The sequence below is a fragment of the Xenopus laevis genome, chromosome 9_10S (assembly GCF_017654675.1).
Source record: "Xenopus laevis strain J_2021 chromosome 9_10S, Xenopus_laevis_v10.1, whole genome shotgun sequence".
NCBI lineage: Eukaryota > Metazoa > Chordata > Amphibia > Anura > Pipidae > Xenopus > Xenopus laevis.
In genome coordinates this window covers 54,773,672-54,796,618 of record NC_054388.1, presented here as the reverse complement: position 1 = coordinate 54,796,618, position 22,947 = coordinate 54,773,672, and the positions used below count along the sequence as shown (strand labels likewise).

Here is a 22,947-nt window from a genome sequence, read left to right as displayed (position 1 = left end):
GGGTCGGACGTAATACAACCTTGTCCTTGTGAAAGATGGTGAAAGGAGCTTTACACGACAATGCAGCAATCTCGGATACTCGGCGGGCTGAAGTGATAGCTAGTAGGAAGACCACCTTCTCAGTCATGGACGGCAAGGGAACGGAGTCTAGAGGTTCGTAAGGATCTTCTTGAAGCACCGACAGAACCAAATTGAGGTCCCAAGGGGGTACGGGTGACCGATAGGGAGGTACAATCCTCATGGCGCCCTGAAGAAACGTTTTAATGTTGGACTTCATAGCAAGCTTCTTCTGATAAAGGATGGAGAGGGCCGAAACTTGAACCTTCAGAGAGCTCAATGCCAATCCTTTCGACAAGCCGTCCTGCAGAAAGGAAAGGATAACCTTCTCGTCAGCCCCCTGTGGGTTAACACCCCTGGCCTCACACCAGCAGATGAAAGTCTTCCAGACCCTGTGGTAGATCTTGGCGGAAACCGGCTTGCGAGCCCGCAGCATGGTAGGTATGGCATCCGGAGGCGCGCCCTTGCGTTTCAGCACTAAGGTCTCAAGAGCCAAGCCGTTAAAGCCCACAGATGTGAATTTGGGTGGACAACTGGATCTTGGGTGAGAAGATCTACTCTTCTTGGAAGCCGAAGCGGATCCTCCCGAGCCAGCTTCACCACTTCGGCAAACCAGGCTCTCCGCGGCCAGTAGGGAGCGACCAGAATGGTCAGAGTTCTTTCTCGCTTTATCTTCTTGATGACCTTGGGGAGCAAGGCCAGCGGGGGAAAGATGTAAACCTTGGCGAAAGGCCAAGGGATGACTAGAGCGTGCACCCCGAGAGCAAGAGGGTCGAGACTTCTGGCCACGAATCTTGACACTTTCCGATTGTCCCGAGACGCCATGAGGTCTACCTCTGGAAGTCCCCACCTGTCTACAATTGACTGGAAGACATCGGGATGTAAGCTCCACTCTCCCTGGTCTAATGTTTCCCTGCTGAGGTAGTCGGCAATCCAGTTGTCTACCCCGGGAATGTGTACCACGGAGATTTCTGGAACATGAGTCTCTGCCCACCGTAGGATGGAACTTGCTTCTTTCAGGGCAGCTGGGCTTCTTGTGCCCCCCTGGTGGTTTACGTACGCCACAGCGGTGACGTTGTCCGACTGAATTCGAATCGGATGACCCCTGAGGAATGGGGCTAGCCCTTCTAAGGAGTATCTGATGGCTCGGAGCTCGAGGAGATTGATCGACAGCGAGGCTTCCTCCGCTGTCCAGAGACCCTGAATTGTCCTCTGACCCAGGACACCTCCCCACCCCGAAAGGCTGGCATCTGTCGTGAGTACTGTCCATTGATGACTGGGGAAGGGTTTGCCCAGGGACGTGCGAAGTGGGAGGAGCCACCAAACCAGAGATTGTCTGTCTGGTTCTGGAAGGGCTATGAGTCGCTCTAGGTCGTGTCGATTCTGTCGCTGGTAACGCAGAATGGTGCGTTGTAGGGGTCTCGTATGGAACTGGGCGTATGGTATGGCTGGGAAGGATGCCACCATCGTGCCCAACGTCTGCATGGCTCTCCGTAGTGGGATGGAGGACGCAGACTGAAGGGTCAGAATTCGCGCCCGAAGGGTCGAGCTCTTGACTTCCGGGAGGAAGGTTCTCCCCTTCCTGGAGTCGATGATGAGGCCGAGATATTCCACCCGTTGTGACGGCAGAAGGTGAGACTTGTCGTGGTTGATGAGCCAGCCGAATTCCGTTAGGGTCTTGAGAACAAGAGAGGTGTGGCTGGAGGCGACTTCCGCCGACGGGCCTTTTAAGAGAAGATCGTCCAAATAGGGGATGACCGAGATCCCTGCGATGCGAAGGGTTTCCAATGTAGCTGCCATCACCTTGGTGAAGGTGCGAGGGGCGGACGATAGACCAAAGGGTAGGGCGACAAACTGCCAGTGTTGCCCGTCTACGAAAAATCTGAGGAACCGGTGATGGGATGGGTGGATTGGAATGTGGAGGTATGCATCCTTGACGTCTATCACTGACATGAATTCGTTCAGCTCCATGGAGTTGAGAACTGATTGAATGAACTCCATCTTGAAGTGACAGTGTCTGACAAACGGATTGAGAGACTTGAGGTCTAGTACTGGTCGTAGAGAACCGTCCTTCTTGGGTACAGTGAAGAGATTGGAATAGTACCCCTTTCCCTTGTAAGCAGCTGGAACGGGTTGGATAGTTCCCGCTGCTGCGAGAGCTTGAACCACCGAAAGGAACTGTGCCCGGTTGGACGGGTGTGTGGGAAGACGTGATATGAAGAATCGTTGGGGTGGGGGTTGGGTGAATTCTATAAGAAGGCCTTGCGAGACCACCTGTAGAACCCAGCGGTCCTTTACTTTGTTTGACCACACCTCCCGAAAGGATTTGAGGCGTCTGCCCACAGGGATCTCTTCGGGGGTGGGCACCCCTTCAGGCTGTGCTGGGCTTATCCTGAGAGGGCTTGGATGGACCGCGCGAGGGCAAGCCACTGGGACGTTGTTTGTTCTGGAAACGGGAACGAAAGTTGGAGTTGGTCTTTTCCGTGTGAGTCTTGTGCCCTTGAGTCTGGCGAAAGGGGCGAAAAAAGGGACGTCTCTTAAAAGAAGTTCTCCTGGTTCTGGTCTGAGGGAGTAGTGTACTCTTACCTCCTGTAGCCTGAGAGATAATCTTGTCCAGTTCTGCCCCAAATAGAAGTTTACCCTGGAAGGGGAGGCTGACCAGGGATCTCTTCGAAGTTAGATCTGCCGACCAAGTTTTCAGCCAAAGGAACCGACGGGTAGCAATAGATTGGGCTGAAGCTTGGGCCACCATTTTTGCTGCATCAAGGGCTGCATCGCAGATGTAGGTAGTCGCATCAGCAATCTGTGAGAGGAGATTGTCTGTCGTTGGGTCTTCAGAACCTATCGACTGGGCCGCTTGTTCAACCCAAACTTCCATTGCCTTAGCAACCCAGGCAATAGCGAAAATAGGACGAAAAGCAGTACCCGTCGCAGTGAAGGTAGATTTACAAAAGCCTTCAAGACGTTTATCAATAGGGTCCTTAAACGCTGCAGCGTCAGCTACAGGAATGGTAGTATTCCTAGACAGTCTAGAAACAGGAGGGTCCACCATTGGGGGTGACGCCCATAGCTCTGTGCACTCCTGTGGGAAGGGATAAGTCTGAGAAAAGCGGCGAGAAATTTGAACCCTGTGGTCAGGAGTCTTCCATTGAGATTTGATTATCTCTTCTAATTGCTCATATGCTGGAAATATGGCCGAACTCTTCTTTTGTCTTTTGAAGATATTCTTTGCAGGTTCTGCAGTGGAAACAGTATCTTCAATATTAAGGGTAGAAAGTACCGCCTGAATGAGGCCTTCAACCTCCTTTTGAGTTCTAGGCATATCTTGTTCAGGATCAAGGTCCTGGTCAGACTCACCCTCAGACTGTAGTTGTCCGTCCTCATCGGAAGGGGACATAGCTGCCCTTGGAGAGTCAGGAGGGGAGGTAGTGGGACGCTTCGAGCCTGAGGGTCTACAGTCAGGAACCTGTGGCTGAGACAAGCGTTCGAGGACTTTGTCTAAAGTCTCGGGTATGCGGGCTAAATTTTGGATGCCTGCGAGTGAGAGGGACAGGGCCCTAACTAAATCAGCTTCTGTAGTGTCAGAAGAGGGTAGGGTCTTGGAACTACAGTCCACACACACCGACTCGGCAGAAGCTGTGTGAAATTTGGTCTTACAGAAAGTACAAGCCAGATAAGAGACCTGATTGGCTTTACGAGATTGAGCTGAGGATTTGGGTATCCTGGGCTCTTCAGTTTTGTCTGCCATATTGCTCATAAAAACCTTTTTCTTTCTCTCAATTTTTTTTTTTTTTTTTTTTTTATTTAAGTACTAAAAACTTTAAGAGAGAAGGAGGCAGGGGATACCCTTGGCAGGGATGACAGGCAGATCTTGGTTGCAAAGATGTGCTCTGTAGTATGAGAGAAGAAGGGAGGGGGGGGGGAGAATAGCATTAGATCCCCAAGGAAACATCCCTTATATCCTTCCCCAAACACAGAGGCATAGTAAGTAGTAAGTACATGCCTGTAGAAAAAGCTGCTAAGCTGTACCTCAGTACAATCGGGTCCCTGTGGGCAGTGTGCAGTGAAAGCGCGTTAGAAGGAGCCGCCTGTGGAGAAGAGCCGCAAACAACCGGAGTCAAGGCGCCGTACGCAGCTCAAGAAGAAGCGCCAAACTGAGAATAGAGCCGGAATGCGCTGAACAGAAGGCGCGCACCGGAAGTGCGCGAGAGAATTAGGGCGCCAGCGTGGGCGGAAGTGTGGGAAGCAGGAAGGCGCGAATAGGCGCACCAGTAGAGCTAGAATAGCGGGGAACACAGGGAAGGCTTAGAAACCATGCGCACACAACCCACGAATAAAAAAGGGACCCCGTCCGCGCACAAACACACTACCTAAAAGGGAGCCCAGGGAAGGAAGCACGTAAAGTTATGGGGGGAAGAGGAGAGTATACTCACCAAGTGTAGCCAGCTGACGATATGCCCTATATGTTGTAAATCTGCCACCCTGAAATAGAATATGTGCTTATTATATATTTTTAAATACAAGTATATAAACCTATAAATAAACACATATGCGTATAACACCAGATAAGGTGTATACCACTGGTGCAGCCTCCGTAGAGCGGGAATCCAGTGCAGGGGGAACTGGGAGCAAGCCTGCAGTCCTCCGTAGAGCGGGAAGGCTGTCGGGCAGAGAAATACTCAGTCAGCTGGAAGGGCTCTTGAATGGATCAGTGGCCCTTAATGTGGCATGATCTGACCGGAGTCCTTGATCACCTGCTCCAGCCACAAAAATCCTGTGTCTTCTCCTTCTGAGGACACTAAAGAAAACTGGAAGTAACAGGAGGAGGCAGGGGATGAAGCCCAGAGCAGGAGGAGGAGTCACAAGTTAACAAGTTAGTGTCCATTCTCCAGCTGCAGGATCTTCATCCCCATGGTGCCTGTGTCCCCCAATTAGGCAAGAGAAATAGAAGTTCCTATTTTAATATGGAAATCAATGGCAATAGGTTTTTTTTCTACTCAAATTGCACAGGATGAGTCGCTGTCACGCTTGTGTTGGATCCAAAATCTTAAAAGGTGTAAAATAAAAGATAGGCACTTAAATTAAAAGTGAGTAGAGAGAACATACCCTTGCAACTGCTGTGGTTGTGGATGAGTTGAGAGCACCCTTTGTTTGTTCCAGCCAGCATAGTCTTGATTGGGTTTCAGTTTTTTCACACACAGAGGGCTGGGCTGTGATGGAAGAATCAAGCTTCTTTTGGCAGATGGGGGCTGACTGGATGTAGATGATCTGCTTAAAAGATAAGGCAGTGTACAAAAATTACTCTTCTGGACTTATGTTTTTAATTTTAAAAGCATGTATTTAGATTTGGAGTCCATTATGCTTAGCACTTGGATTCTATTCATGAAAACAATAGCAGAACCCAGAACCTACTATTTTTCATTTAACGGGGTGCCCTCTATCAGAAGGACCACACTAGCCACAGCTAGTGGCTGGGACTTGCCAAACTCCACTAGTCATCATTCTCCAGAAGACAGTGTGTTGTCGACACCTAAACCTTGAGCGCAGGTGAATTTGCAATAAAACTGGAAAATGCCACCATAGTAACATCAACATCAGGTGCCGCCCCAAGTGGACAGTACAGAGTATGTAGAAGACCTCCTGTATTCTTAACCTTTTGACTGTAAAAAGTTGGTGCACCACTGTGCAACATGATTGGAGATTTAACAGCAGAACAGGAGCATCAGGCTTTTGATTGGTCAGTTATATAATATGGGCACTATAAAAAATGAACAGCAAGCAATTCTTACCTGTCTGAGTATGCATTTGATGTAGTAAAATCTTTCGGTGTCAGTCTGCTACTATAAAAAGAAGATGACTGCAATGGCATTAATCCTGAAAGAGAAAATGTTCTGAGCTTAAGTATTTTCTTTAAACCCAGGCACCAGAAAAGAAAGGACAATCCTGAAAGTTAAATTACATATTCGTCATCCTTAAATTTATATAATCTGTATTTTATGAGAGCCTCCAGGCCTGTTTCCTTGCAAGTATAAAGATCACCACAGACCTATATTCAGCAAGAGGACAAGTCTTGTTGTTCGCTATTGTCAAAAACGCTTACTTTTTATCTCTTGTACTATTCATGAGAATACATTATATAGTGGATAAAGTACCCCCTTTTGTAAAATATAAGGATATTATAAGTTACCGAGGAGTTTCATGACCATATAAAAACACGAGGCCGAAGGCCAAGTGTTTTTATACAGGTCATGGAACTCCGAGGTAACTAATAATATACTCATATTTTGCAACTGGGGGTACTTTATTTATTATATTACACAAATTTCAGTGAGTCATGTGACAGAAATGACATCAGAACTAACCGTTTATAAGGATATCATTTACAAGATATTCAATGTTTTTGTGTATTATAAAACTCTATACACCCTAGTGTGAAAAAGTTCTATCAATACACAACCAAAGCTGTAGCAGATTCAGTTAAATTTCTTTGCCTATGTCGATAAGCTTGGACAGTATAAAAAATATTCCTATCTTGAAGGTGCAAAATATCAGATTTTCTGCTCTAAAGGACTGTAAATATACAAAGAAATAGCTAAAAGCACATTTTCAGTTTTAGAACTATTTTCAATTGAATATCAATTATATAGAAACTGCACTGAAGAACCAAATATAAAACTTTGCAAACAAACATTTAGAGTAGTTATTTTTAAAAACTATGTTATAAGAAAAAACGTATTTTTCTCCTCATACCTTGTCTGTTCTCCTCTGTCTGTTTAAGGCTTAACTGTTTCTCACGACTGCTACTTAAAAATCTGCGTCCAGCATCTGACAGTGCTTTGTTTGTGCTACACAAATTTAGAAAAATAATTCTCAGTGTTATGCTTTTGAAAGACACACAGACAGCCATGCATAAAATAAACGCTGAATACCGCAAGCCAAACAATTAACGATAGGTGAAAAAAAAAACGATCATGCTAACAAAAGCCCTGCAAGACATATGCTTAGTATGGACCTTGTGTATTGGCAGTCTTGAAAATGTAACATTTACACAACAATGTACAGAGATGGTTAAAATATGTCTTTAAAAGTACAACACCCGTCTGATGAGCTAAATCAAAATTCAAGATTTCCAACCATTGTACCAGACAAGGCAATCACAACTGGTTTAACAGCAGCCCTGTGTGTTACAGTCTGTGTAAATGGTGGGTTGCAGTGTCTCTGCATGGAACTGTCTTTTCTACCAAGTGTATGCTTAAAGCCTGCATTAGGCATGCATCACTCCATGGCTGTGAACATAAAGTCTAAAACAAATATCTAGGTCCCAGTTAGGCACCCAAGTTTGGTATGTTAGTGCTGTTTTATGGCTGGCCAGTCACTTTAATTGTTATGGAATACTAGATGATCTCTACCTTTTTTCAAACATAAAGATACACATTATTAGTAACAAAACACTGACACAGCCATAAAGCCAAGCGTTATTAAAGCACAAACTCCAAGCCACCCTGGACCCAATGGATGAAAATTATTAGCCCAAAACATACATCGATGAATCATTCTCTTTGGGGTAATCTTCCACTATTTCTGGGCTTGGAGTCTGTATTCGTTTTCTTTTTTCACTCCTGTGAGTGAAAAAACAGGAAATTGTTTTTACTCACCATAATTTCTCTTTCTTGGTCACCTTCCATGGCAGCATTCACCAATGGGTTAACTTCCTTTTGGCCAATGGACTGGACCTCCCCTTAGAAGTTAAAAGTCAGCCACTCCCCTACTCACTCATCTTTAAACTTGTCCAGGTGGGAATTCCCTGGCATGCATTCACCAATGGGAGCTACCAAAGCGGACATAAGGGAGGGACTACAACACAAAATTGCCATAAAAGTAAATATGCTTTATTCAACAAAATGCACAATTGACTGCAAGACTTTCCCCTCAAATCTAGCTTCCTGAGAGGCAAGGACATCAGTCTTTAGTGTTTTACGAAAGTGTTGACTGACAACCATCTTGCAGATCTACAGATTACTTCTGGCAAAGCTTTGGCTTCCATCGCCAATGAACTCGCCAATGCCCTGGTGGAATGAGCTTTTTACCCACAGGAAACCTTCCTGACTGCTGTATTATAGGCTTTTGCAATGGCTGCTATAATCCAATAATTTATCCTTAGGAGCTTGGCCTTTCCCTTAACCACAGGGAATCATGAACAAATGGTCTAACTTTCTTCAGGGACTTGTTCTTTCCAAGTAGATCTTTATTGCTCTGACTAGATCTAAAGTATGCCAAAGGGCTTCATTTTCTGTCTTTGGAGAGGGGCAAAATGAGGGAAGTACCACCTCCACATATAATATATGAAACTTGAAAACAACTTTAGGAAGAAATTTAAAGGCAGGCCAAAGCACTACCTTTAAAGAATGTTGTGTAAAGCTCAGATGCACATAAAGCACATTTCTCCCACTCGACAGTCTGAGGTAACTGCCACCAACAAAATAGCTTTCGAGATAAGATTCCAAAGGAAAGTCTCCTGCATTGGTTCAAAAAGAGCTTGTGTTAATGCATCTAACACGGGGGTGCCCACACTTTGTTACCCTGAGATCTACTCTTGCCACCTGGCCTCTGTCATAAAATCCACCTTGGCAAAAATAGTGGGCTACAATACGACGCAAGCCATAAGAAAAATTATTACTCTGCTGTCAGACTTTTAACCACAACAGCCATTCATTTTCTATGCTATTATCTACCATTCGCCTAGCCTAGTAACATTAAGCAGGAAAAAGATGAATGGGAAATAATTCACCAAAATCGTTATTCAGTCAGTGGAAAAAAAAATAAAAATAAAAAAAGACCAAAACCTGTTCAGTTACTACTACTGTCACGATTTAAAGTTGTAAAACAGAGCTGGCAGGTTACAACTTTGAGTGCCAGCAACTTGTGTCCCAATTCATTTTGAAGGAGGAGGCAAGAAAAGAAAGCAGCAGCCATTTCTACAAATAACATAAAACAAAAAAAAATTTAAAAAATTGAAAAAAAAAACAAAAAAAAAAAAACAAATAAAAAACAGTTACCAAGTACCAGTAAAGGTATGCTTGGTCTATAGAATGACGCTGCCAGTGGCGGAGCATGTGCGTTTTCATCGCCAATGGGTGATTAAATCCAACGGCAATCAAGTGGCGCAAAAAAGCATCTTGTACAATAATCCCAGAGTCACAAACCTCATCTCGCGAGATGACGTCAGCAGACTTACATGTAGTGAAGGTGTGTATGTAAATATGTCAGGCAGATCAACGTTTCCCCTGATCTAACACAAATGGCAGATCCCATGGTGAAGATTTTTTTCTAAATGCATGGTTTTACTCTCATTATTGCATAAAAAAATCTTTGGACTAAGGGGTCCAGAGCCCAACTCTTTCCTGTTGATGCCAACACTTGTACTTTAAGCGTATTCAACTGAAGACCTCTCATATCCAGAGAAAAGGTAATCCACTAAAAGAGAGGCCATTGTACAGTTGGGGTTCTGACCCCCAGCAAGAGTAACCTGAACAAACTTGTCCCAGATCTTATAATATTGCATTGACATTGAACATTTTCTTCACTTCAGAAGAAATTCAACAAAGTCTTCCTTCAAATTCAGCTTCCTAAGCCTCTTCCTTTCAATCTCCATGTCATCAAGGACAGGCAATTCTCCTCTTGGCACTGAAACATTCCCTGGTATAACCACCCTGGAAACCTCTGAATTCTCCTGGATTCCATTAAGGTTAAAGGGATACTGTCATAGGAAAAAAAAATTTAAAAAAAATGAACCAGTTAATAATGCTGCTCCAGCAGAATTCTGCACTGAAATCCATTTCTCAAAAGAGCAACCAGATTTTTTATATTCAATTTTGAAATCTGACATGGGGCTAGACATATTGTCAATTTCCCAGCTGCCCCAAGTCATGTGACTTGTGCTCTGATAAACTTCAATCACTCTTTTACAGCTGTACTGCAAGTTGGAGTGATATCTCCCCCCTCCCTTTTCCCCAACAGCAGCCAAACAAAAGAAAAATAGGAAGGTAACCAGATAACAGCTCCCTAACACAAGATAACAGCTGCCTGGTAGATCTAAGAACAGCACTCAATAGTAAAAACCCATGACCCACTGAGACACATTCAGTTACATTGAGAAGGAAAAACAGCAGCCTGCCAGAAAGCATTTCTCTCCTAAAGTGCAGGCATAAGTCACATGACCAGGGGCATCTGGGAAACTGACAAAATGTCTAGCACCATGTCAGATTTATTGCCTTCAGGTCTAGGATATTCTATGACACCTGCTTCATCCCCAAGGAACCCTGTTCTCCCAAGTGAGATCCTCAACTGGAACCCGACGCATCGGTTGTCAGGACTGTCCATTCTGTTAGTATCCAACATTTCACCAAAGAGCATCCCTCCCTCAAATGGGAGCTGTCACAAATTGGTCTTTGAAGCGGCATCTGTAGCCCAAGTCTTCAGCCACAGGGCCCTCCTTGCTGCCACTGAATGTGCTATGGATCTTACTGTGAAATGCACTAAATCCACTGAAGCCTCTGACATGAAGGCAATAGCTGTATTGAAATCTGCCAGCATAATTATAATTACATAGGCAATTAGAGAGTTGATAACGCTTTTTTTTTCCCACATGAACTTCTCACCTTTTCCCCTTGGAGTACGGTGGTTTGCCCGGCATCCCAGGATCATTAAATATGCTGCACAGTAAAAACTATCAGCCTTGCCCATACCGGATATCTTGGTGAAAGGAAGCACCATCCTTCATCTACCGGATTATCAGAACTGCGAGTCATACAGCAAGATGTCAGTGACAGGAAGTTCCTCCTACTTGTAAAGGTACTGAACCCATATAGCATGATCCCCCAAAACTGCATTGAGCGGTTAGCCACTATGCTTAATCTAGATTTGGCGCCAAAAACTCCAGCACTCCTTCCTACTACTGCAGCCCAAAGAACGCCCAGATTAAAGATGGCGTCATCTCCGCTTCCTCTTTCTGTGCTTTCCCCACATGCATAAATGTGCTAAGTGCATCTTTCCCTTAATTTCAGATGCACGCATGGGTTCTGCCTGTTTCGCATATCCTGCAGTCTTCCCTGCTTTCTCTGCAGTACCGCCTGAACTGTTGGGGACTTCATCACCCAGCAACAGTCAGCGTCACTTGCGGAAGACACAGAGAAGCTTCCATCTGTGTGCACCTGAACTCTGCAGCAATCACCTACCTAACCCATATTGGAAGGTAATGGCTGGCCTCACTGACTTCTCCAACGCTAGACCCGGCCCTCCTTAGATAACCCCATTGCCGGGGAGCCTCAGGACTTCCAGCACCAGCGGGGAAGAGAGAGAGATCAAGCGAGAAAGACCCCCTCCTACTGGGAACTATAACTGGTAGCACGTCTGATTACCTCTACTGATCCATTGGTCTCCGGACAGGACAACAAAAGTCGAGTGAGAAGGGGAGGGGTTGACTTAACTTCTCGGGGGGAGGTCATGTCCATTGGCCTGGATGGAGGTTACCCATTCGTGAATGCATACTAGGGGTGACTAGGAAACACAGTTTAACATCTTGCAACTCACATAATTTGTTCAAATTGAATTCTTACAGTATGTATCTATTTCCACTTCCACAAAAACATTTCATTTAATATATTAAGTATATATGGAAATTCTGATTTCTTGATTTGGACAGTCATATGGAGCAACCATGCATTTTAGTCAAAGAAAATTGTTATTTATGAAAGATAGGTACCAAACTACTTGTTCAGCTGTAAAAGTCAATACGCCTTATTTTAGTTGTCTTTAAAAGGAGTCTCATACTGTAGAATAACCATCTTTATTCCAGCAGTTAGCTTATGTCTGCCCCTTGTGAATTACTAGACGAATAACTCACAAATGCTGTTCTTTAAGCTATGGCAGGCCTCCCTATATTGCCTTCAAATTGTTCATTAGGCTGCCAATCTTTAAATCTGCGCACCCAGGTTTGCACATTCGAAATAACAGAGCACTTTAGATCTGAAGACACAATGAAAATAAGAAGGTCTGAATTTACGCAACAGTTACCCATGTTACACAAATTATTGCGAATGTGAAAAAAGGTCAAGCATGGAAGGATAACACTGAATTAAAAACAGGATATTTTTCCTTTTAACCATTACAAGTATAACTCATTTTGTTCTTTAATTCCAAATACTTCCATAAATTCTAAATGGTCCTATGAAAGAAGCTTATTTCTCCCCATTCAGAATACTGTTTGGTAGACACATTTTCTCAGTACCTGCTTTCCATCAGACTGGTTCTTTGTGGTGTAGATGGGGTAGTGTGAATACCATTTCTGCCTGAAGATGCAGTATTCCCTGGGGGTGATTTCACTAGCACTCTCCCAGTGTTACTTAATGGCTTCTTTACAGGAGTCTCATCCTTAGTATCAAAGCTCTTTGATGGAGTCTTAAAATTATAGAGAAAAAAAAACATTTAAATAGCGCACAAGCAACGAACACAATAAAAAGGGGCATAACCTGAACTTTGGGCACCCAGTAAAAAAATATTTGCAAACCTGAGTTTTGGTATGCAGTGGTCTGTTTGCTTCTATCTGGGTGCTTCTGTTTCCCAAAATACCACTAAAGCTCCCTGATCCATGGGTAGATTTCACTGGTAAAATAAAAAAAAAATCGTAAAGTTAAATCATTTCAATTAGTACAATACATTTTTCTTAAAACATTTATGAAAAATCTGTGTTGCTTAAGCTCACCAGAACAACAGCTATAGACATATGTAAGGCATGACTAATGCTGACCCAGTATAAGATTTCCTGTCCTATGAAAATTCTGGAAATGTAGATTTTGATCTGCACCATAAAATTTAAAGATTACCTATACAATGATCACAACAAATTTCAATGCAGGATTTAAAGTGGGTGACTTCAATAGTTTTGGTAATCACTTAATGCCACTCAAAGATTATAAATACATGACATAGTTATATCAGGCTGAAAAAAAGACAAAGTCCATCAAGTTCAACCCCTCCAAATAAAAATACAGCATCCATACACACACCCCTCCCTACTTTCACATAAATTATATATATCCATATCTATACTAACTGTAGAGTTTAGTATCACAATAGCCTTTGATATTATGTCTGTCCAAGAAATCATCCAAGCCATTCTTAAAGCCATTAACAGAATCAGCCATCACAACATCACCCAGCAGTGCATTCCACAACCTCACTGTATAGAACCACCTACGTTGATTCAAATGAAAGTTCTTTTCTTCTAGTCTGAAGGGGTGGCCTCTGGTGCTGTGATTCTCTTTATGGGTAAAAAGGTCCCCTGCTATTTGTCTATAATGTCCTCTAATGTACTTGTAAAGTGTAATCATGTCCCCTAGCAAACGCCCTTTTTCCAGAGAAAACAACCGCAACCTTGACAGTCTACCCTCATAATTTAAGTCTCCCCAGTTTAGTTTCACGTCTCTGTACTCTCTCCAGCTCATTAAAGGACTGGAGTCCAAAACTGCACTGCATACTCCAAGTGAGGCCTTACCAGGGACCTATAAAGAGACATGAGTAATTAAAAAGCCCTGCAACTGATTTGGCAAAATCACTTACAAGCATACAAAAATGGATTATCAATGCATATTCCCTGGTCCTATTTCATAAGTGATTTAGTATCCATTCAAGCACATGTATCCAAAAAAAAAAAAATAATAGAGGTTTTAAATTACAAAATTATGACCATAAAATTTGCAAAGCACCATACCATGTCAAGGTAAACCCCACATGATCCTAAATATTTACCTAGTCACATTTTTTACAGGCTGGCACCTCCTTGAATGGGTGCCTCCTGACCATCAGTGGGGTTTACCTTGATGTGGTTTGGTGGCTTACCAATTTTATGAAAATGCTTACATTGGATAGATTTTGATTTAGCCCACGGCAATGTTGTTAAAGACAGAATATATGTAACTGGTTGCATATAAACCAACTACTGGTTTCAGTGTTCTCCCTTGAGCCTTTTTGCCTATATATCACACAGCAGTGTGCACATCATGCGCAGGACTATAAACTGTATTTGCAAATGTAAACAGAACTGCTGGCATCTGAAAACGATTTTTAGTTTTAGAGGGGAAGACCCGTTTTAGGAATAATGCATATATAGATTAACACCCTGTAGGGTATCCAAACTATAACTTCAAAGAGAATGCTTTTAATTGTGTTAACATTTTCTTGCAATTTAGGTGTAATTATGGTCATTTTAACATTTCCATACCTGTAGCTGCTTTGTCAAGACTTTCCAAAAACTGCTTTAAATTCTCAGCAGCCTTCAATGGAACCTTATCTATGGTAAGGGAACTTGCATCCTTCAATGTCAGCAAAAGACGGCTCTGTGCACTGCCACTGGGTTTCACAAGAATAGTTTTGATATTCTGAGTTAGCTAAAAAAGAAAACCTTATTATGAGAGATGCAAACAATCCAAAATTTTGGGGTTCAGTCAAAAACAGAATCTAATAAAAAAGACTTGTCTTAATACAGAATCAAATTAGGCACTAGGGGGCAGATTAAGCAAAATGTAATGGTGTTAATCCCATGGAGGTCCCTGATCTACTGGTAAACATCCTTCATAAATATATATATATATATATATATATATATATATATATATATATATATATATATATATATATATATATATATATATATATATATATATATATATATATATATATATATATATATATATATATATATATATATATTTTTTTTTACACTAGTCACCAGGCAGCAGTTTCTATGATAGACTGGAAAATGAATATGAGAAGAACTAAACAGACTGAGAACAAACCAAAAACCTAAATCCATTTGAAAGATCAATTGAAAAGTTATTAAGAACATTATATAGCATGCCTAACTAAGGGTAAACTACCCCTTTAACAAACCAGTCTAACATTGCCTAGATGTTAAAATCCTAGCAGTCAACCAACTTTAGCAACAAGTAAGTTTAATAGACAAACTGGCCACATTGTAATTTTTAGGTGAAGCTTCCATTTAAAGGAATAGTAACACCAAAAAAGGAAAGTATTTTAACGTAATGAAAATATTATGTACTGTCCTTCTGCACTGGTAAAACTAGTTTGTTTGCTTTAGAAACTCTAAAATAGTTAATATTAACAAGCCGGAGTAGCCATGGGGGCAGCCATTCACAGCTGAAAAAAGGGAAAAGGAACAGGATACACAGCAGATAAGCACTATAGTATACAATGGGATTCTTTAGAACTTATCTAGTAACTACTCTGCATTCTGTGCTTGAATGGCTGTCCCCATGGCTACACCGCAGCTTGTTTTTATTAATTATTGCAGTGTTTATGAAGCAAACACCAGTTTGCCCAGAGCAGGGCAACAGTAAATTACGCAGTCATTCCTTTAAAACACTCATTTTATGGTATCACGGTTTCTTTAAGATCCCATACCAATGACTATAAAAAGAAAAAGCATTTTGTGAAATTGCAGGGTCAAGCTTTTTAAAGTTTTTTTTTTTTACCTGGAATCTTGTTGGCACTCCACCCACATTATAGTTTACAACCAAACAAAATTTGTTATCCTTCTCAATAACTTCGCAACAGCCCTCCTTCCATTTTGATGTTCCGACTTTGAGACAATGGACTCGGATCGAACCACGCAGGCTATGCAATGCCATGTTTCTTTTTAACAAAGGTCTCACGATCGATTAATGCTAATAACAGAAAAAAGTTGGTTAAAAAAAGAACAATGACGAACTCGTAATGGCATTTTCATTGTCAAGTTAAATTCCAAGATTATTTCAACAGACTCAGAAATGTGTATTATGCAATTTTATTAAATGTAAATTCGGAGTGAGTGTATATGGGAATATTATTAAACAAAAATAGGGGGCAAGATAGAGTGTGGGCCCCAATGGATGAAAGCTAAGAGAGTAATTGTTAGTGCCCACCAAATGGACACCTACCATACCCAAAAGCTAAGGTTTACATTAATGTGCCACAGGGCAATTTTCAGATATATTAAACAAAAGAAAACAACTTTTACAGACACTGCACATTGGCCCTTAAAATATTTTCTTATGAAAATCCATAGGAACATACAGGTTTTACTACACGAGTTGAGGAGGCAGCATACATAAGTGCTGGTTCCTTTTGACAAGCTGAATTACAAATGAAAATAGTACTCTGCTTTGAAAGGACTGCACCCTGTCCAGCCCAGTGTAAGTGAAACAACCAAAACTGACCCTTAATATATATCTTAGTTTGGCTGAGGTAAGTAATTATGGGATTGGTAGGCCTTCTGGCCAGAAACATGTTGGTGCCTCAACTCCTTTACCAATACTAAAACATTCCAAAGGATTTTTTTCGTGTCAGTATCGCTTTAAACTGGTAGTCATGAAAAAAACAAGCCAATGTTGCAAACAAAAAAATAAATAAAAAACTTACCAACTTATATTTATCAAATATGTGCAAAAAGAAGTGATATTATAAATGCACTGATCCTCCATCAACAGGTGGAGGAAAATATGAAAAGGAAATATTTAAAATGAACAGCAATGTGTAATTAAAGTTACACTTCATTATGAATGCAATAGTTCAAGATAATTATGTAAATCACTTTGACTTGTGGGATGATAATTATGAATAAAGATAGAGTGTTCTTCAATAATATAAACAATTATGTAAATACAAACTAGCTGTATGACAGAATAAAGATCATTGGTGCAATATATGCACTAAACTGTTACAGTAAAATTTCCCATAGTAACCAATCAGATCTATGCTTAAACCGGTTAACTTGCACTAGACTGATCAAAATTAACTGCTCATTTGTTCTTATTAAAGGTGGCCGATAAAAACTGCTGACAGACCGAGTCGGCAGCTTATTGGCCCTTTTATGGGCCCCCCGACGGGCTTCCTGATCGAGATCTGGCCGAAAGTCGGCCAGATCTCAATCGGATGGGGCTAAAAATCCCGTCAGATCGCGGCCGCATCTGTTCGTTGATGCTGTCCCGCGATCCGACCGCCCATTACCATTTGTTAGGATCCGATCGTTGGGCCCTAGGGCACACGATTGGATCAGCCCCATATTGCCCACCTCAAGTTGGGCATATCGGGGAGAGATCTGCTCGTTTGGCGACATCGCCAAACGAGCGGATCTCTCAGTGTATGGCCACCTTAAGGCTACATCAAATCTATGCCAATAAATCAACCCCACTAAGATTAGCAGAGTTACACTGAAGCAAAACATACGACCATTAAGTACACAGAGCACAGGCATCTAATCATTCCATGGATTTGTGGTTTTTAGACTGAAGGTATTTATCATCTTATTCCCAGGTACACCATGTCTGTTAACCAATAAGCAGCAAGGAACGCCTCTGCAACCCCATGTGCAACCGGTTCCTCATTCTCACGACTGTAACAATGTACATGACAAGGAATTAAAGCGGAGACTGAACGCTTAGATCACTTGTTCTGACTTTTGAAACAATGTAGCAGAAGCCAGTTCGTCTCCAGGGCGGTGGATCAGCTGGCTTCTGAGACAGTGTTTTGGGAGTCAGAACGAGCAGTGCACACGACAAATATCACTATTGAAAGCAATTGCATTTGCAGAAATATTTCTAAAGGTAATCTCTCAAACACGAAACTACAACTCCCATGATGTCCCGGGAGGCTTCTGTGGCAGAACTACATCGCCCAGATACTTCCAATAGTTTTTTTCCCATAGGGGTCGGGCAACTGTTCGCCCTCCGTTTGTTGTCGCACGTCCTGATGCTACAAGCTGTGTGGGAAGAGTACCGGGAGGTTTGCCTATAATCCAGCTGTGGCGTTGGCACTTTTCTTGCACAGAACGATAAGAAGCAGAGAAATACCAAGCGCGAACCATTCCAGTATCGCTAATGCTACATCCCACAACTAGCCGCCCCACTCACCTTCTCTAGCTCTCCTGCCCGCCCGGGCACTCGCTGCTTCTTCTTTCAGTTCTCTCAGTGCGCGGACTGTCACGCGCAAACACCAATTTGGCGGGAACCTTGGAATCAAGCGAACCTCTCTCGCTCTCACTGCAAACAGCGCCACAGCCAGAGGGGACACGTGACGTCACCTGCAGCGCCGCACAACAATCAACGCAGGATGATGACGTCCGCATCTACTTCGATGCGTGGTGTTGACACAGGGTAGCGACTAGTTCCTATCCCTGGAAAGGACCGTCCCTCTAGTGGATAGGAAATAGATGATTTCATATGGCAGTGAGCTAGTTTCAATCGCTAGAAAGAACCTAATGCCTCTAGTGGTGAGGTACTGGGAAAGTATAGGAATAAGTCCAGTCTATAATGACAAAGCTAAATGCCATTCAGTACAAGGACCTTCAAAGTAAGGTCCCAAATAAGGATAGATTTGAGTCTGTTCTAATAGAGCTGGCTATTTCTCATCCCTATAAAGGCCCTCACAATATATTAACCTTATGGTATGTTAAAGAGATAGAAAACTATTTGCAACTCATTAAAGGACATATTTCTGCCATTTTTAGAGATAGTACTTAGTTATTCATATATAATATGCTTGAAATCCATCATCTGTGTTAGACTGATCTCCAGCGGGCCGAGGGGGAGTGGGCCCTGGTGCAATTGCAACCCCCTGCTCCCCCAGTAGTTATGTCCCTGGAAACTAGTCAGTTCATATAAGAACAAGCTAATTCCCACCCTGTCTAAGGACCTTCTCTAACAGTACAGGAACCATCTGTATTGGGTAAATACCTGACAGGTCCAGTAAAGGGATAGAAACTAGCCAGTTCGTATAAGAACAAACTAATTCCTATCCTATCTAAGGACCTTCTATAACAGTACAAGAACCATCTGAAATGGGAAATTACCTGACAGGTCCAGTAAAGGGATAGTAATTAGTCAGTTCATATAAGAACAAGCTCATTCCTATCCTGTCTATTGACATTTTCTAACAGTACAGAAACCATCTGTATTAGGCAAATACCTGACAGGTCCAGTAAAGGGATAGTAATTAGTCAGTTCATATAAGAACAAGCTCATTCCTATCCTGTCTATTGACATTATCTAACAGTACAGAAACCATCTGTATTAGGCAAATACCTGGATGTCAGGTCCCATACCTGTACTATCAACTAAGGCTGACTTTGACAAGTGTAACATTGTGCAGGGTCTATTTCAAGTTACCTTTAAACTTCTAAAAATTAACTGAAAAATAATTTTATTGAACAATAAACATGTAGCAGGATCAGACAACAAATTTTTGACACAGTAGCATGGTATAATATAGTATAGTAAGTTAGGCTGAAAAAAGACACACGTCCATCAAGTTCAACCTTTTAAGTCTATATATAACCTGCCTAACTGCCAGCTGATCCAGAGGAAGGCGAAAAACCCTTTTGATCGAAGCCTTTCAATTTGCCTCAGAGGGGAAAAAAATTCCTTCCTAACTCCAAAATGGCAATCGGACTAGTCCCTGGATCAACTTGTACTATGAGCTATCTTCCATAACCCTGTATTCCCTCACTTGCTAAAAAGCCATCCAACCCCTTCTTAAAGCTATCTAATCTATAAGCCTGTATAGCTGATTCAGGGAGAGAATTCCACATCTTCATAGCTCTCGTTGTAAAAAAACCCTTCCGAATATTTAGCCGGAACCTCTTTCTTCTGTCAGCTGGAAAGACCTACTTGTAAATAAAGCATTACAGAGACTATTATATGATCCCCTTATATATTTATACAGTACATAGTATCATATCACCCCTTAAAGCGATACTGACAAGTTCCTATAAAAATCATAGGAACGTGTCAGTATCAAGTAGTTGCTGCACCCGGATAGTTCCCCTCAAAGCAGACGACCCTCTGACACTACTAATGGATCTTCTGCCTTGCTTCCGTGATGCTGTGCTGGGGGCGGAGCTATCCTTCCATAGGCTGAAATTCTGTTTTCATTTGTAATTAGCCTATGGAAGGATTGTGCCGCCCCCAGACCAGTGTCACTGAAACAGCACAGAAGATCTTTTAGCAGTGTCAAAGTCGGGTCAATGCAGGTTAGCAGGGCTGGTGGTGGCTTTGAGGGGAACTATTGCGGGTACAGCACCTGATACTGACACGTTCCTATGATTTTGAAAGGATTGTGTCAGTATTGATTTAAGCGCCTCTTCTCCAGTGCGAACATCCCCAACTTGGCCAGTCTTACCTCATAGCTAAGATTTTCCATACCTTTTACCAGCTTAGTTGCTCTTCTCTGTACCCTCTCTAATGCAATAATGTCCTGTTTGTGTCCTGGAGACCAAAACTGTACGGCATATTCTAGATGGGGCCTTACCAGTGCTCTATAAAGTGGAAGAATGACCCCCTCCTCCAGTGAATCTATGCCCCTTTTAATACAGCTCAAGACCTTAATTGCGCTTGATACTGCTGACTTGCATTGTTTGCTACAGCCAAGTTTAATATATAAAAAGACGGCAAGCTCCGTCTCCATTATGGATTTGCCTGGTGCAGTCACATTAAGGGTATAAGTGTATATTTTTACATCCCAGGTGCATGACTTTACATTTATCAACATTGAATCTCATTTGCCACTTAGCTGCCCAGATTGCCAGTTTGTCAAGATCCTGTTGCAAGTGCCACATCCTGGTTGGAATTAATTGGGTTGGATAGTTTTGTGCAAACATTGATACATTACTTACAATACCCTCCCCTAAGTCATTAATGAACAAGTTAAATAAAAGTGGACCCAAGTAGAGAATGTACCATTAACAACCACCCTCTATACCCTATCCTGTAGCCAGTTTCCTATCCATGTGGAAACTACTTCATTAAGCCCAACAGACCTTAGTTTAGAAAGCATTAGTTTGTGGGGCACGGTATCAAATGCTGTGGCAGAATCCAAATAGTTGACATCTACTGCCCCCCCACTGTCCCGCATCTTACTCACCTCATCTTATAAAGCAATTAAATTTGTCTTACATGACCTTTCCTTCATAAAGCCATGTTGATTGCTGCTAATAATGCCATTCACTAGAATACTTTGAACATGATCTCTTAACAAGCCTTCAAATAACCTGCATCTTTTTACTATTAATATACTTAAAAAACTTGTTGGGGTTAGTCTTAGCCTCAGCCGCAATGCTCTCCTCATTTCCTTTCTTTGCCTTCTGGATTGCTGTTTTATAACATTTTTTATGGTACCTGTTATCCAGAATGCTTGGGACCTATTAACCAGAACAGGTATGGGAACTGTTATGCAAAATGCTCAGGACCTGGGGTTTTCTGGATAATACATCTTTCCGTAATTTGGATCTGCATATCTTAAATCTACTAGAAAATCATGTAAACATTAAATAAAGCCAATAGGCTGGTTTTGCTTCCAATAAGGATTAATTATATCTTAGTTCGGATCAATTACAAGGTACTGTTTTATTACTACACAGGAAAAGCAAATTATTTTTTAAAATTTGCATTATTTAAATAAAATGGAGTCTATGGGAGATGCCCTTGCCGTAATTCAGAGTTTTCTGGATAAAGGATTTCACGATAATGGATCTCACACCTGAATACATTACTCTCTGCATAATGGAAATTTAAAAGATATTGTAAGGTTTGCTTGAAGGCACTTTCTCTGCTGGCTTATTTCGACATTATCATTGATGCCAACAAATGGGCTAGCAAGGGGTTATTCTCTTGTTACTATATTTTTCAGTATTTTTATTGGTTTTGCAACATTTTAAGTTACAATCCTTTTGATTAAAGTGTGTTAACAAAAGAATTGTTATCAGTGTAAGATGTTGCCGTCAGTTCAATGATGGCTAAAAGAAATGGTTGTAATCCAAACAAAATAAAATGTAAGAAAATAAGTAAATCAAAATACCATAATAATGCTAACAGTAGGAAACTACAGTTATGGGAACTGTTATACAGAATGCTTGGGCCGGGGTTTTCTGGATAACTGATCTTTCCGTAATTTGGATCTTCAAACCTTAAGACTACTAGAAAATCATGTAAACATTAAATAAACCCAATAGGCTGTCTTGTTTCCAATAAGGATTAATTATATCTTAGCTGGGGTCAAGTACAAGGTACTGTTTTATTATTACAGAGAAAAAGGAATCATTTTCAAAATTTGGATTATTTGGATAAAATGGAGTCTATGGGAGATGGCCTTTCCATAATTTGGAGCTTTCTAGATTAGATGATAGGTTTCCAGATAACGCATCCCATACCCGTAATAAGAAGTAGCAATAACAATACATTAGTAGCCTTACAGAGCATTTGATTTTAGATGGGGTTAGTGACCCATATTTGAAAGCTGTAAGAAGGCAAATGAGTAAAAAAAACAATGAAAACACATTGAGAAGTTGCTTAGAATTAGCCATTCTATAACACACCAAAAGTTAAGTTAAAGATGAACCACCCCTTTAAGAAGGATATAAATAATTGGAGAAAATGCAAAGAAGTGTAAGTAAACTGGTGGAAGATTTAAATTATGAGGGCAGACTGTTATTGTGTCGGTTTTATCTTGGGGGGGGGAAGACACTTGCGAGGGTATATAATTCTTCTTTACAAGTACATTACAAGTACTCAAGTGCAATATAGACAGATACTGGGGGATCAGCAGCTGGGCTGACCTGGTAGGGGACTAAGGACAGTCTTTGCTTGTGTGACTGCAGGGCTGTGATTGGCTAACTACTAATTGGATGTAAATATACTGGGTGATGAGAAACAACCTATAGCAGAAACCTGTACAGGTATTGGATCCGTTATCCGGGAACCCATTATTCTGAAAGTTCCAAATTTCAGAATGACTTTCTCCCATAGGCTCCATTTTATCCAAATAATCCACATTTTTAAATATAAT

At 41.7% G+C, this 22,947-nt stretch overlaps 1 protein-coding gene across 6 annotated transcripts in view; it reads right to left on the bottom strand.

The window, feature by feature from the left end:
- usp37.S (ubiquitin specific peptidase 37 S homeolog) overlaps window positions 1-18,219 on the bottom strand; it is a 37,400-nt gene extending 19,181 nt beyond the window's left edge. For 2 of the 6 annotated variants that reach the window (XM_018238755.2, XM_018238758.2), the window contains exons 1-9: window positions 18,021-18,219; window positions 15,606-15,797; window positions 14,336-14,501; window positions 12,623-12,717; window positions 12,344-12,513; window positions 7,599-7,676; window positions 6,808-6,902; window positions 5,847-5,931; window positions 5,164-5,328 (exon numbers count right to left, since the gene is read on the bottom strand). In XM_018238755.2, the coding sequence (XP_018094244.1) occupies window positions 5,164-5,328; window positions 5,847-5,931; window positions 6,808-6,902; window positions 7,599-7,676; window positions 12,344-12,513; window positions 12,623-12,717; window positions 14,336-14,501; window positions 15,606-15,761 (1,010 nt within the window). In that variant the 5' untranslated portion in view covers window positions 15,762-15,797; window positions 18,021-18,219. The remainder of the gene's footprint in view (window positions 1-5,163; window positions 5,329-5,846; window positions 5,932-6,807; window positions 6,903-7,598; window positions 7,677-12,343; window positions 12,514-12,622; window positions 12,718-14,335; window positions 14,502-15,605; window positions 15,798-18,020) is intronic. The other 4 variants (XM_018238757.2, XM_018238760.2, XM_018238759.2 and 1 more) reach the window with 4 other exon arrangements.
- Window positions 18,220-22,947: the final 4,728 nt, after the last annotated feature.